The 15,921-nt window shown below is 43.5% G+C and overlaps 1 protein-coding gene across 1 annotated transcript in view; it reads left to right on the top strand.

The window, feature by feature from the left end:
- Positions 1–15,921, top strand: part of DISC1 (DISC1 scaffold protein) — a 381,004-nt gene that overhangs the window by 338,342 nt on the left and 26,741 nt on the right. The window contains exon 12 of the mRNA XM_074990175.1: positions 1,426–1,470. Within this exon, the coding sequence (XP_074846276.1) occupies positions 1,426–1,470 (45 nt within the window). The remainder of the gene's footprint in view (positions 1–1,425; positions 1,471–15,921) is intronic.

The raw sequence follows: 15,921 nt of genomic DNA, 5'->3' as shown, positions 1-15,921 counted from the left end.
AATGCGCTAACGGGACCACCATTTGAACCCTTAACCACGGTTTCCCTCCGTCTCCTTACAATAAAGACGACCTTCCTTCTTGCAATCACGTCAGCTCGCAGGGTGAGCGAGCTTGCGGCAGTTATGGCAACGCCACCCTGCACAGTAATTTCCAAGGAGGCGGTAACCTTCTGGCTGCATGCAGCCTTTTGTTCCCATAGTTTCTTCAGAGTTTCATATTAACGAACCTATAGTTTTACCCTCGTTTATCCAAAGCCTCATAACTCCAACAAAGAGGCGCGCCTACACCTCCTGGACGTGAGGAGGGCGCTGGCTTTCTATATAGACAGGACTAAGTCCTCCCGGAAAATGGATAGACTCCTAGTCTCTCTTGCTCCCAAATCAAAAGGAGAAGGTCTCTCTTCACAGAGAATCTCGAAGCACATCATATCCTGCATAAAAATGTGCTACGAACTTAGAAAGACTCCTTTACTGGCCCCGCCTAGGGCTCACTCCACTAGGGCGGTGGCGACATCAACAACCTTTTTCAAGGGCATTGCACTAAAAGACATTTGCAGAGCGGTGACCTGGTCATCCTATGACACCTTCGCCAAGCATTATGCCCTTCACAGGGTATTCCAAAAGGATACCCGTCTCTCGACAGCGGTCCTCTCGGGGACAAGCTGCACATAAACCGATTACCCACCTCCTATCTTGGGTTACTGCTGGGTAGCCACCTATTGTGGAGCACCCACAGGGACACTCGAGGAAGAAAGAGAAGTTACTCACCGTAGTAACGATGGTTCTTCAAGATGTGTCCCCGTGGGTGCTCCACCACCCGCCCATGCTCCCCGCTTCAGATCTCTGTTTAGTATTTTTCAGGAGCATCTGAGGCAGTTGGTCAAGGAACTGGCGGGGACTGGATCGCGCACGCAGCTGGGAGCGCGCAAGGGAGCGGCGCGCGCCAGCGCATATGCAGTGCGGCAGAAACTGCTGAAAAGATCCAACCTGCGGTGCCGGGGCGAGCCCGACACCTATTGTGGAGCACCCACGGGGACACATCTCGAAGAACCATTGTTACTACGGTGAGTAACTTCTCTATTCCACTTCAATCCCAGATCTCATCTCTTGGCTTTGAAAATGATATTCTGTTTGTAGACTTGTGGGGTGAGGAGGCGTGTATGTGCAAAAATGAGGTTTATTTATAACAAACTGTTCCCATAAATGTGGCCTGGCTGCCAATGTATAATAAGCTCCATGGAAATTAGCTCTCAGGTTTCCCTTTTCTTGACTTCTAAACTCCTTCTTTACACTTATGTTGCAAAACAATATAACAGTTCAGCTGTGTAATTTGTTATTGTGCTATACTGCTTCTACACAATTATAGTAAAACCTTAATGTTTATACATAGCGTATTATGTTTCTCTTATTACATATCCTTAACAGGTTGTGGAGGATGTTTCATTTGGCGAAGACGATCATTTGTTTGAGGTAAGTGCTTTCTAGAAAATATAAGGGGATTGGGGAAAATCGTACTACCTTCCTTGGACTTCCTTTGAAACAGATACATTTTTAAAGATGATATCTTTTGGGCATAAATTGTAGACTATAGGGTAGGTATTTAGGAAAGCAAGCCCAAAACCAAAATTAAGGGACCAGTCTTTCCGCCAGTGAAGATAATGGGGAAACTGCTGTTCAGTGCCATAAGGCAGTGGTTTTAACACAGATGTAAAAGATAGTATTAATGCATCAGGGAAATAGCTAGTGATAATTACGTTACTCTAATGTAGACAATATTTGAACATGGAGCAAAGTCATTATGCTTGTTTTCTTATCTATCTGTACTATACTTTTCTTCTTTTTTGAATCCCTTTGAACATTTTTTTTCCCTTTCAGAAGTATTTAAATCTTGGGAGTACAGGTGTTCACTATAAATGGTATCTTGATAAAAACCTGGGATGTTTGTCATCTTTTTGGTATCTTGCTTTGAAATCATTTTTAGATGATTAAATAAATGAGGGAGACTGCTCTTTTTTTGGGAGGGGGCTATAAAATGAGTGCTCAGATGATAAATCTAGTTACACTTGTACTGCCCTTGAGAGTAGTATAAATTGACCATAGTCCAGTTCCACATTGGGGTACTTTGGGCTGAATCTTACATATTGAAAAAACTTAACTAATATACACCACTTCCACTAAGCAAGCTAATTACACAGGCAGTAAACCCTTTTTCTTATGCCATAGTGGTATACAGATATAAGTGTCCTCTGCTGCCCAGCTATGCAAATGCAAAAATGAACTGTTATGGGGGTGCAATATGAAGTAGCTATCTGGACAACCCACTCACTACTCTGTATAACCACCAGTGAATCCCAGGGCTGAGTAGAAGCTGGAAGAAGGCCACGCAAGATAATCTACATCAGGACATGAACTCAATTTACTGTCCTTGTGGACCTGCAGCCTATGAGATGATCACACCCCAATGAGATTACTCATGCCAGAGACAGTACATCTGTGCATGGTGGCAGCCTGCATTGGAAGAAGCTTTGCGGGAGGGAGAGGTGAGGGTCATTGAAGCAAAAAAATGAACTCAAGAAGATGGAAACTGCCTCTCCTCCCATTGGCCTCAGCTGTGAATCAGGACAAAGCAATTCGTGTGCCTCTGAACAGTGATGACACACAAAAGGAGTACATAATCCCACAGGCACCAAGACAGAGAAAACACCTGTTGTCAGAAAAAAATGACAACAATGGTACATGGACAGTATCCAGTCATCAGCCACAGGCAGCTGCCAAGATAGCACCGTTTTTACAAGATAGTACAGGGAACATATGGCCTGAGAGACAGAATGTAAACACCTCCGTCAGACAGCACAGCAATAATCCAGCAATGGGCTTGCAGCTTTCTGTATTGTGGTGACTAGAAAGAGGTAGAAAAAGGAATTACTTAAACTGTGAACTACCTGCAAATGATATCCAGATAGGATGACTCCTTACACAGATGGATGCACACAGCAGAAGGCAATTTCTATGAAAAGTCCTGGCCCACTGCAGATTATCACTTGCAAACTGGTAGATGATATTACCCACAGGAAAACAAAACAGCAGTCATGTAGCACTTTAAAGACTAACAAAATGATTTATTTGGTAATGAGCTTTCGTGGGACAGATCCACTTCTTCAGATCAATTTCATTTCCAATACAGACTGAAGTATATAAGTACAGAGAACCAAAAAGAAAAAAAATTACAATACAAACATATTAGCCACAGGAACATCTCATAAGAGGACTTGGAATTATCTCATATACATTAAATGAAGCCAGACTGGTGGTAGTACATGTGCATATTTAAAAACTGCTCAGCTCAGAGATGCTGTATCATTCAGATAGGAGAGGGAATACAGATAACACAACATGACAAGGTGACTGAATGCTGGAGGTCAGTGGAAGATAAATCCCTGTGCAGATGCGCTTTGAAGAGCATTCTTCAGCAATTCTAATCCAGAAAATTTGAGAAGTATCAGAGGGGTAGCTGTGTTGTCTATGTTTGCAAAAACAATGAGAAATCCTGTGGCACCTTATAGACTGACAGATATTTGGGAGCATAACTTGTGTGGGCAAAGACCCACTTCATTAGATGCATGTAGTGAAAATACCAGAGGCAGGTTTAATTATACAGGCTCATGAAAAGGAGGAAATCCCAAATCAGGAGGAAAGCCAGAGCTGATGAGGTCAATTTTAGGAAAGCTTGGTAAAGGTCCTGTAGGTATTTGTCTCTAAGTGATTGGAGGCAAATGCCATTGTACCTCAGTGCTTGGCTGCATACAACGAATCGTGTGGTGTGCCTGGATGGAAGCTGGAGGCATGTTGGTAAGCACAGTGGTCTGTGGGTTTCCAGTGTAGGGTGGTGTTTGTGACCATCACTTATTAGCACTGTAGTGTCCAGGAAGTAGACCTCTCGTGCAGATTAGTCCAGGCTGAGGTTGACGTTGGGGTGGAAACTGTTGAAATCACGGTGGAACTCTTCAAGAGCCTCCTTCTCATGGGTCCAGATGATGATGTCATCAATGTAGTGCAAGTAGAGGAGGGACACTAGGGGATTAGAGCTTAGGAAGTGTTGTTTTAAGTCAACCATAAAAATGTTGACATATTGTGGAGCCATGCAGGTGCCCATAGCAGTGCCACTGATTTGAAGTTATAAATAGTCCTCAAATCTGAAATAGTTGTGGGTGAGGACAAAGTCACACAGCTCTGCCACCAGTTGTGACTGGGCCTCATCAGGGATACTGTTCTTCATGTGGGATATTGGTGTAAAGGGCCTCTCCATCCATGGTGGCCAGGATGGTGTTTTCAGGAAGGTCACCAATGTATTGTAGTTTCCTCAGTTGTGGATGCAGCAGCCAGACTGTTCTGCCACCACAGTCCTTGAAATGGAATGACTGATACATACATTCACCGTCTACATGCTGGCTCATGACTAAAAGTTTCTAGATTTCACAGTCCTGCTCCTATCACCAATTGCCAGTCACTGTAGGGCTTAAGTTTAGGAGAGTGGTACAGAGAGGAAGACACCTGTGCTTGACTTCTTTTAATGTGGAGGGATGTTGCACTGCAGCCACCACATGGTTCTTGACAGATGGAAACTTCAGGTCCAGTGGCATGGAATCCGTGACAACTGGGAGTCTCCTGTCCGATGCAGACTTCATCCACCTTCACAGATGTTGTAGCATTACCTTTGGTAACCTCCACCTGTTCTGCTGTTGAGGACCTCAGGAGAATCCAAAACATCTCTTGGGAGGACAGGCACACGAACACTAGCGTCCTGGAAGAGTTGAACATGACCAACATTGAAGCCATTATCATTCATCAAAAATTTCGTTGGACTGGTCACATGGATCGGATGTCTGATCAGCACCTCCCAAACAAATTGTATTCCGAATTGAAGGAAGGACAGAGGAGGGCTGGGGGCCAGTGGAAGCAACATAAGGACATGCTGAAAGCACACACAAAAGAAGTGAAGCATCTGTGTTAACACATGGGAGAACCCTGCCTAAGACTGTGCCCAGAGGAGAACAGTAATCCACGAGGGGGTGACACAGTTTGAGAGATCCCACTGCAGTGCAGGTGGAGAAGAGGAAAAGAGCATCAAAATCTGCCCTGCACCCCTCCAACAGCTACTAACACCTGTCTCTTCTGTGATAAGACCTGCAGCTCGAGAATTGGGCTGATCAGCCATCAACAGACTCACAAATAGGAAGGTGACATGAAGACCTCCTACTTGTTATCATGTAGCCATCAAGAAGTTTCCCCAGGAATTCATTGGTGTCTTGTAGAAAGCTGGGAGTGCTGGCGGTGAAAGGTCTGAGAAGAGAGTACACATATCCAGATAATCCTGCAGTGAGAAAGCCAATGCTTGACATGATGGGGAATCTGAGATTTCCAGGTTTACGTATCTTGGGTAGTAGACAGATAGAATACACCTGATTGGGGCTCTACAGGTGTGTCCATGAAGATTTGTTCCTGTGTTTTTGTAGGGAGGGAGGTCTTGAGCCGATAGTGTAGTTTGTTTGTGTACTCCTCCATGGGATCAGAGGACAGTGGCCTGTAGAATGTGGTATTGGAGAGTTGCCTGGCCACCTCCTTTCAGTAGTCTGTCTTATTCATGATGACAACAGCACCTCCTTTGTCAGCCTCCTGCATTATAATGTCAGAGGTGTTTCTCAGGCTGTTGATTGCGTTGCGTTCTGCACAGAGCAAACAATGCTGCTTTTCCACTATTTCTGCCTGTGCACATCAGCGGCACCACTCTAGGTATAGGTCCAGTCTGTCATTTTGATTGTCAGGGATAGTCCCTGAAGAATTATTTTTCTTGTACTGTAGGTGGGAGGGTATCTGTGGATCAGTGTGCTGTTCAGTGTTGTTTTGGAAGTACTCCTTGAGTTGGAGATGGTGAAAGAAGGAAATCTGAGGAGACATTGATCAGGATAGCAGCATGATTTTCACAAGTAGCAACACATCCATGTTCCACAATGTCCAGTGCTTTGTACCACTCGAGAGAAGGTGAGGCAATAGTTCAGTCTGAGCTTAGGAAATGCAGGAAAAGTGTGATGTAGTAATGAGCTGTATCATAACTGCAGAGAACCTGAGTGGGGCGCATAGGTGGTGTTGCACTTAAGCGGCAGCTCTGATGCATGTGGGGGTGTTGAAGCTTCATTGTTGGCAAAAGGTTGATGGACTGTCAATAATTAAAGCATGTATGATAACCCAAATAATCTCCAAAATGTAATTAGGAACGCAGCAAGCCATGGGGTCACTGGCCTCTCTTCCCTCACCAACTTGCCAATTCCTGTCACTCCTCACCACACAGAGAGCCTCACAAAGAGAAATGTCTGGAGGTTGAGATGCACAAGCAGTGATCATCTCATGTCCATAGTCACACAAGATAAACTCAGGTGATGACATACAAACGTACAATCCCGCCATTTGGTCTGCAGCCAAAGTCACAAAAGCCAAAGATGGCATACAGAGGGTCAGCTAAAGCTTCCCCTTATGTGGCATTGCTAGAACAGACTAGCCACATAGTCAGTCAGTATAGGGGCACAACTCCTGCGGTGGCTATAGGTAGGTCTGGTCATTCATTTGAAGTAATCGGGTGATAACTTTACAAACTGTTTTCTCAGCTGCTTCTGTCCAGTGTTTTGTTTGTTTTTTTTTTTAACCAGTACAGTAACTTGGAGTCATGTCACTCACAGACCCTGAGCGTGGCTAGTACAGCTGTGCCAATATTCTAATGCAGGTATACTCACAGCTGAAAAGGGGAGGAGAGGTGAATATGTCTGCTTTGCATTAGAAGGCTGAGGAAATTTTCCCTCTCTGCCACAAATACGTTACAATAATCGTGCATTTGTACCTAGTTTTGTCTGCTTTTAGGAGCAACACAAACCCCATCAAAAACTACACTGTGTGCACACACACACATATGCTTACAATAATACTGCATTTCATCTCTCTCATGCTACAGCATGGTCTCTCACAACAACATTCAGATTCCTGGCAAGGCTTGTGGTGCCATCATGAATAGCTACATTTGCTTGCAGCATTGTTGTAACCAGAAAATTTGTGTTAGTACACTGAGCTTGTGGCAGATTCCATTTGCTTCTCTGAGCTATTGTTGTGCAGTAGACACAGAGCAGATTGCATACCAGGGGTGGTTGGAGTCATTTCTGTGTCACTAGGGTGTTTATGCGTGTGAGTTAAAAATATTTATAGTCCAATGCTAGACATGAAAGATACTGAAAGGCATTGCTCCCTCTTTCTCCCCCCCCACTTTAAAGTTTGAGTCATTAGTCTCCTTTTTCAGAAGTAGAAGATTGTCAATTTGTTTTAGAAAACGTAGACTACTCACTTTTACTGAGAGCATTAGTGACATTTCTCACCCCATGTAAGACAATTCTCAGCACTCCATTCTCAGTGTTAAACAACAGTTGAAATTATCTATCTGCAGCATGACCTCTCCTCCTCCATCCCTGAAAAAGATCAATACATTGCTTTTACTCATATCTTGTGAGGATCTTGGTGTATATTTTTCATGCACTACTAATGATGTATCCTTTGACCTTGCTTGTCTAAACTTGGAGGGAGTTGCTTACTTAAACAGAATAAGCAGCTTTCTTCCATCTATACATGCATGCAGATATTACATTAAGACAAAGTTGAGCTTGAGAGCACATTTCAGAAGTTTAAGGTAGACTGTATTAGAGGCGTGTTGTAATTACCCACTACCACCATCATGCAGGAATCATATGATCAGTCAGACACACACCTCATAGAACTGGAAGGGACCTCAGGAGGTCATCGAGTATAGTCCTCTGTCAGGAGCAAATTAAACTACTTTTTTAAAGAAGAATTTTTTTTTCAATTTTTTTCCCCTGATGTCATAGGTCTAGATTGGGTGCTAAATGTATAACAGAACTCTATTAATTAATCTTAATTCTGGACCCAGTTAAATAATTAATTTGTAAATTCTCAGAAAATTCATTCTGTACTTAGAAAGTGCTGTAATTTTGGGAAGGGTGGCCCATATTATTAATTGTAACAAGGTTTAAGTGCAAAACTCAACAATGGAGTTACTATTAGAGCATCCATAATAAGTGTGCACCATTATTTATTTAATTACCAATCTATTGATAGAACAGAAATTGTATCTTTGCCTAAAGTTACAATAGATCTCACTTAGGAACCTAAATTTTAATTTAGTAGTGGCACAAAAGGAGCTGTTGATATCCTTGTAGTACATTGTTAATTTACAAGGTTAGCGATCATTTTGAAGGGAAATAAATGAAGAAGTTATTTTTGGAAACTTGGTGCCTTTATTTGTGTGTGTATGTTCTTAAGTTGGAAAAAGAACATCCCACCACCAAAGTGGGTAGTGATACACATCAAAGGGCAGACACAGCTCTCAGGCCATGGTGCCTATTGGAATTTTGGGGCTTTAGTTATAACCTGAGGCCTCCAGGTTCTCTGAAAACTGTGCAGTTTATCATTGCTGAGCCTGGTTTGTACCTTTGTGCCTATGCTTCCAATCAGTCCTCTCACAGGTGCCCACAACCACCTAATTAAGTTCCAATAAGGGACTGAATTTAAGGTCCTCTTAAACATTTTTCTCATTAATATTTTGTTTTAAAAAATGCATTTGTTGGGGAACACATTTTAAGTTAATTATGTACAAGTCTGAGGTCGAGAGTACTAAGATACACACTAGGGATTAAGTAAATCAACAGGAAATGTAATTTGAATAAGTACTTGCTGAAGATATTTTTTTTCCCAGATTGAAGTTCAGAAACTCCTATACCTGAAATAAATACACTGGAACATGCAGTGCATTTTTATCTGGCAAAAACTGTTTTTGTTTTTTTGTAAGATCAAATGAGCAATTTATATTTGGGGGGTGGCTTTGGCTGCTGTTTTAACATATTGAGCAGGTTAGTAGACCAACATCAGGTGAATTGTTTATAGGCTAAATCCTGCAGCTGGTGCTTTTCTAGTGATACCAGCTGGAGCTATTCAGCCTGCTTTAACTGTGTGCTCTGCAGCCCCAACACTAGGCCATGTCTACAGACAGGGAGCTGCACACAGGGGAGTTTAAGAGGGAGTTTGACAGAGGGAGGCCTATGATGGTTAGGAAGACCCTCAATACCTGTGCCACCACTACTGCTGTCTCCTCCACCTGTGCCCGTAGCCAGACAGACTGCCTGACCATGGATGCCTCTACCCAGATCCTGGTGTGGCTTTGCACGGACTGTAGCTTGCAATTCCCACTCACTGATATCCAGCATGAAAGGTGCCTGCTGGTGGAATCTCCCAGGCGGCAGGTGGGGGAGCTACAGGAGGAGGTGGCCAGGTTGAGGAGTATCCGACTCCATGAGCAGTTCCTGGATAGTATTCATGTGGAGACAGCTGAGGTAACTGTCCCAGTACACAGGACAGCTGATAAACCACTGGTGGAGGAGGAGATAGATCAGGGTGGACACTGGCAGCTTGTTACTTCTGGCAGTAGGCAGTGCTCCACCCCTGCTCAGAACCCTCCCACTGTGGAAACGCTTATGCTGTACTTAATGCAGGAGACAAAGAATCGCCCTGTACAGCAGAGGAGAAGCCTCGTACCCACAAGGCTGGGAAGTCTGCTGCCACCACTGCGAGGAGGAAACGTAGAGTAGGGGTGGTCAGGGACTCTCTTCTGAGGGGGACAGAGGCACCTATCTGTCGCCCTGACATTTCATCTCGGGAGGTATGCTGCCTGCCTGGGGCCCATATCCAAGACGTTATGGAGGCGTTGTCGAGGATCATCAGGCCCTCTGACTACTATCCCATGCTTCTCATCCATGTGGGCACTAATGATACTGTGAGGTATGATGCTGAGCAGGTCAAGAGTGACTTCAGGGCTCTGGGGAGATGGGTGAAGGAGTTTGGGGTGCACGTGGTATTCTCCTCAGTCCTGCCTGTCAGTGATAGGGGCCCAGGCAGAGACAGGTGCATTCTAGAGGTGAATGCCTGGCTTCAAAGATGGTGTTGCCAGGAAGGCTTTGGCTTCCTTGACCACGGGATGCTATTCCAGGAAGGACTGCTGGGCAGAGATAGTGTTCACCTTTTGAGGAGGGGAAAGACCATATTTGGACACAGACTGGCTAACCTAGTGAGGAGGGCTTTAAACTAGGTTTGACGGGTGCAGGGGAGCAAAGCCCACAGGTAGGTGGAGAGCATGGAAACCTGGGTGATGGGTCAGAAATGGGAGGCAGCATGGGCAACAATGTCAGAGTAAAAAGAGGGTCAGGGCAGAACAGGGAGGCAAGATCAAATCAATATCTTAGATGCCTGTATACAAATGCAAGAAGTATGGGTAATAAGCAGGAAGAACTGGAAGAGCTAATAAATAAGTATAACTATGACATCATTGGCATCACAGAAACTTGGTGGGATAATACACATAATTGGAACGTTGGTATTGAAGGGTACAGCCTGCTTAGGAAGGATAGACAGGGAAAAAGGAGGGGAGGTGTTGCCTTATGTATTAAAAATATACACAATTGGACTGAGGTGGAGATGGACGTAGGAGATGGACGTGTTGAGAGTCTCTGGGTTAGACTAAGGGGGTAAAAAAACAAGGGTGATGTCCTGATAGGCGTCTACTACAGTCTGCCTAGCCAGGTGGAAGAGGTGGATGAGGCTTTTTTTAAACAGCTAACAAAGTCAAGCAGGGCCCCAGATTTGGTGGTGATGGGGGACTTCAACTATCCAGATATATGTTGGGAAAATAATACAGCAGGGCACAGACTATCCAGTAAGTTCTTGGATTGTATTGGAGACAATTTCTTATTCCGAAAGGTTGAAAAAGCTACCGGGGAGAAGCTGTTTTAGATTTGATTTTAACAAATAGGGAGGAATTGGTAGAGAACTTGAAGGTGGAAGGCAGCTTGGGTGAAAGTGATCACGAAATCATAGAGTTCACAATCCTAAGGAAGGGTAGAACAGAAAACAGCAAAATAGAGATAATGGATTTCGAGGGTAGATTTTGGTAAACTCAGAGAGCTGGTAGGTAAGGTCCCAGGGGAAGCAAAACTGAGGGGAAAAACAGCTGAGGAGAGTTGGCAGTTTTTCAAAGGGACATTATTAAGGGCCCAAAAGCAAGCTATCCCGCTGTGTAGGAAAGATTGAAAATAGGGAAAAAGACCACCTTGGCTTAACCAGGAGATCTTGCATGATCTCAAAATAAAAAAGGAATTGTATAAAAAATGGAAACAAGGAAAAAGGATGAATATAGGCAAACAACACAAGAATGCAGGAGAAAGATTAGAAAGGCTAAGGCACAAAATGAGCTCAAACTAGCTACAGGCATAAAGGGAAACAAGAAGGCTTTTTATAAATATATTAGAAACAAGAGGAAGACCAGGGACAGGGTAGGGCCATTGCTCAGTGAGGAGGGAAAAACAGTAACAGGGAACTTGGAAATGGCAGAGATGCTTAATGACTTCTTTGTTTTAGTGTTCCCTGAGAAGTCTGATGAAGGAATGCCCAACATAGTGAATGCTAGTGGGAAAGGGGTAGGGTTAGAACTTGAAATAAAGAAACAAGAAGTTAAAAATCACTTAGGAAAATTAATGTCTGCAAGTCACCAGGGCCTGATGACATGTACCCTAGAATACTCAAGGAGCTGATAGAGGAGGTATCTGAGCCTTTATGTATCATCTTTGGAAAATCATGGGAGACAGGAGAGATTCCAGAAGACTGGAAAAGGGCAGATATAGTGCCCATCTATAAAAAGGGGAGTAAGAATAACCCAGGAAACTACAGGCCAGTCAGCTTAACTTCAGTGCCAGGAAAGGTAATGGAGCAGGTAATTAAAGAAATCATCTGCAGGCACTTGGAAGGTGGTGAGGTAATAGGAAACAGCCAGCATGAGTTTGTAAAGAATAAATCTTGTCAAACTAATCTGATCACTTTCTTTGATAGGATAGTAACAAAGAGGAAACTGTGCTAGTCTATACACTATCAAAACAAAAAGGAGGCAGGTAGCACTTTAAAGACTAGCAAAATGGTTTATTAGGTGAGCTTTCGTGGGCCAGACCCACTTCTTCAGACCATAGCCAGACCAGAACAGACTCAATATTTAAGGCACAGAGAACCAAAAACAGTAAGGAAGGAGGACAAATCAGAAAAAGATAATCTAGGTGAGCAAATCAGAGAGTGGAGGGGTGTGGGGGGGAAGGTCAAGAATTAGATTGAGCCAAGTATGCAGACGAGCCCCTATTGTGACTCAGAAAGTTCCCATCACGATTTAAACCATGTGTTAATGGGCCGAATTTGAATATAAAAGCCAGTTCAGATGTTTCTCTTTCCAAAATGGAGCAATAATTTCTTTTCAGTAACACACATACCTTGAGGTCATTGACAGAATGCCCCATTCCATTAAAATGTTGACTAACTGGTTTGTGGATCTGGAGTGTTTTGATGTCTGTTTTGTGCCCATTGACCCTTTGTCTAAGGGAGTTAGAAGTCTGTCCAATATACAAAGCACCTGGGCAGTGTTGGCACATGATGGCATATATGATGTTAGTAGAGGAGCATGAGAAAGTGCCCGTGATTCTGAGAGTAACCTGGTTAGGTCCAGTGATGGTATTTCCAGAGAAGATGTGTGGACAAAGCTGGCAGCGGGCTTTGTTGTAGGGAAAGGTTCCAGGACTGGTATTCCTGGGGTATAGACTGTGGCTGTTAGTGAGGATCCTCATGAGGTTGGGAGGTCGTCTGTAGGAGAGAACAGCATGTCAGCCGGGGCGTTCTGGAGTGTAGCATCCTGATTAAGGATAGGTTGTAGGTCTTTAATAATTCGTTGCAGTGGTCTGAGTTGGGGGATGTAGGTGATGACCAGTGGTGTTCTGTTCTTGGCTTTTTTGGGCCGATCTTGGAGTAGCTGGTCTCGGGGTATGCGTCTGGCCCTGTCAATTTGTTTTTTTACTTCTCCTGGTGGGTAATTCAGGTTTATGAATATTTGGTAAAATTCTTGTAGTTTTTGGTCTCTGTCAGTTGGATCAGAGCAAATGCGATTGTACCTAAGAGCTTGACTGTAAACAATGGGTCTAGTCACGTGTGCAGGATGGAAACTAGAAGGGTGTAGATAAGTATAGCGATCAGTAGGTTTTCACTACAGCGTGGTACTGATCAGGCCATCCTTGATTAGTACTTTCGTGTCCAGGAAATGTATCTCTTGCATGTTGTAATCGAGGCATAAGTTGATGGTGGGGTGTAGAATGTTAAAGTGCTCCACTTGCGAAGGAACAATCAGTTTCACACATACAGAATGGGGAGAGACTGTCTAGGAATGACTACAGCAGAAAGGGATCTAGGGATTATAGTGGACCACAAGCTAAATATGAGTCAACAGGGTGATGCTGTTGCAAAAAAAGCAAACATGATTCTGGGATGCATTAACAGGTGTGTTGTGAACAAGACACGAGAAGTCATTCTTCCACTCTAGTCTGCACTGGTTAGACCTCAGCTGGAGTATTTTGTCCAGTTCTGGGCACCGCAGTTCAAAAAAGATGTGGAGAAACTAGAGAGGGTCCAGAAAAGAGCGACAAGAACGCTTAAAGGTCCAGAGAATGTGACCTATGAAAAAAGGTTGAAAGAATTGGGCTTGTTTAATTTGGAAAAGAGAAGACTGAGGGGAGATATGATAGCGGTTTTCAGGTATCTAAAAGGGAGTCATAAGGAGGAAGGAGAAAACTTGTTCTTCTTGGCCTCTGAGGATAGAACAAGAGGCAACGGGCTTAAACTGCAGCAAGGGAGGTTGAGGTTGGACATTAGGAAAAAGTTCCTAACTGTCAGGGCAGTCAAACAGTGGAATAAATTGCCAAGGGAGGTTGTGGAATCTCCATTGCTGGAGAGATTTAAGAACAGGTTAGATAGATGTCTATCAGGGATGGTTTAGATAGTACTTGGTCCTGCCATTGGGGCAGGAGGCTGGACTCGATGGCCTTGGTCCCTTCCAGTCCTAGTGTTCTATGATTCTATATGCCCCTCCCTTTTGGGAGGGGCATGTTAATGAGGCACTTCAGAACAGGTTAATGATGCACTGACATGCATATTCAGTGCTTCATTAGCATAACGACAGCCAGTTGTGCTTCGAAAGTGCTGCTATATTATGTGGGCACTTTGAAATTAGTGCCACACTTTGAAATTCCCTTATTCCCCAAACAAATTGGGAATAAGGGAATTTCTAAGTCTGGGGTTTATTTTGAAGCATCTGCATCTATACAGACAGTCTACGTTTCAAAAACAACACTTTTGAAGTGTTACTGGCTGCTACTATGCAAATGAGTCACTGAATATACATGCCACAACCTCATTAACCTGTTCCAAAGTGCCTCATTAACATGCCCTTTGCGAAAGGGAAGGGCATGTGAAGACATGGCCATCAAACAGAAAAACTCCCTCCCTCTTATAACTGCCCCGCGAAAGAGTCTGCAGCTACCCAGCCAGGCCTCTGTCCCTGGAGGCAGAGTTAACCCTCATTTCCATATGGTTACTGAAGGATAAGTGTGGGCTGGCAGGCTTGAGCAGCCTGGACAAAACATTTTGAACATATGTATCAGTGGAGTTGTATAAATGTTGTAATTGTTTATATTATAAGTTAGATCAAGAGGGTCTCAGCTAACAGAAGAAAAAGTTCAAAATCAACCTGCATATTTGATCTTGAAACATTTCGTAATAATAATTTTCTCATATGCTTCTTTTCTCCCAACCTACCCCAAAATAGCTATCAACAGTGTTACAGCTGTGTCTACAAACATGGTTAAGGTGCTATCAGTCAAAATTGTTATATGAACACTGGGCCACACCCATATTTTGGTCCATTCCTCATCTGAACAGTTGAATAGGAAGTCTTATTTCCCTTATTTATTATTTGTATTATAGCAGCACTTAACAACCCCTAAACAAGATCCACATTGTGCTGGGACTGTAAACACACATAGCAAGAGAAAAAGCAGTCAAGTAGCACTTTAAAGACTAGCAAAATAGTTTATTAGGTGAGCTTTCGTGGGACAGACCCACTTCTTCAGACCATATCCAGACCAGAACATACCTTTGAAATAGGGACTAACAATTAAAACAGACACACTCCGGAGTATTATAAACCCTATTGCACAACAGGGAAAACAAGGCACAGAAAGAATCTATGCTCAAGATCACACAAGAAGTTTGTAGCAGAGCCAGGAAAAGAACCCAGCTCCCCTAAGTTCCCAATAAGTGCCTTAACCACCAGCCGGTCATTTCTGTACATACAGTATTTGCTGATCTCCCTTCAGATTTACATCTTATGTAATTAACTCACCCAAAGTGAGAATTTGGCATTAAACAGATGCTTTTGTCACATGAACTTGACAGCAGTATACAAAGATGTATCAAAATGTTGTGGACGTGCCAAAAGCAATACCATCATAGACCTATTTTTGTTCGGAATGGTTGGAAAAAGTCAAGTTTCTTGTCCGACGTATTTGACATCTTCATAATTCCTTTCTGAATTCTCGCTCTGTCAATTTTATTGAGCTCTTTGTAAAATTAAAAGCAGTAACGCATCAGGACAAAATTACTTTTATAAAACATACTTGCCAGCAAAAACAAGTAGGGTGCTAAAGTGAATAAATACACATATAGGCTATGGCTACACTTGCCCCCTTCTTCAAAGGGGGCATGGTAAGCAGGGTGATGAGAGATTACTAATGAAGTGCTGCGATGCATGTGCAGCACTTCGTTAGGCAAATTCCCCCCCCACCCCCGTGGCAACTTCCAAGTGCTGGCATGCTTATTTCAAATTTTGAGGAATAAAAGCACTTCAAAGTAGCATGGGCACTTCACAGTGCTTGCGGCTACATGCAAGCTGGCACTTGA

This window comes from Carettochelys insculpta, chromosome 3 (genome assembly GCF_033958435.1).
Source record: "Carettochelys insculpta isolate YL-2023 chromosome 3, ASM3395843v1, whole genome shotgun sequence".
NCBI classification, from domain to species: domain Eukaryota; kingdom Metazoa; phylum Chordata; order Testudines; family Carettochelyidae; genus Carettochelys; species Carettochelys insculpta.
This window is presented reverse-complemented; position numbering and strand designations above follow the sequence as displayed.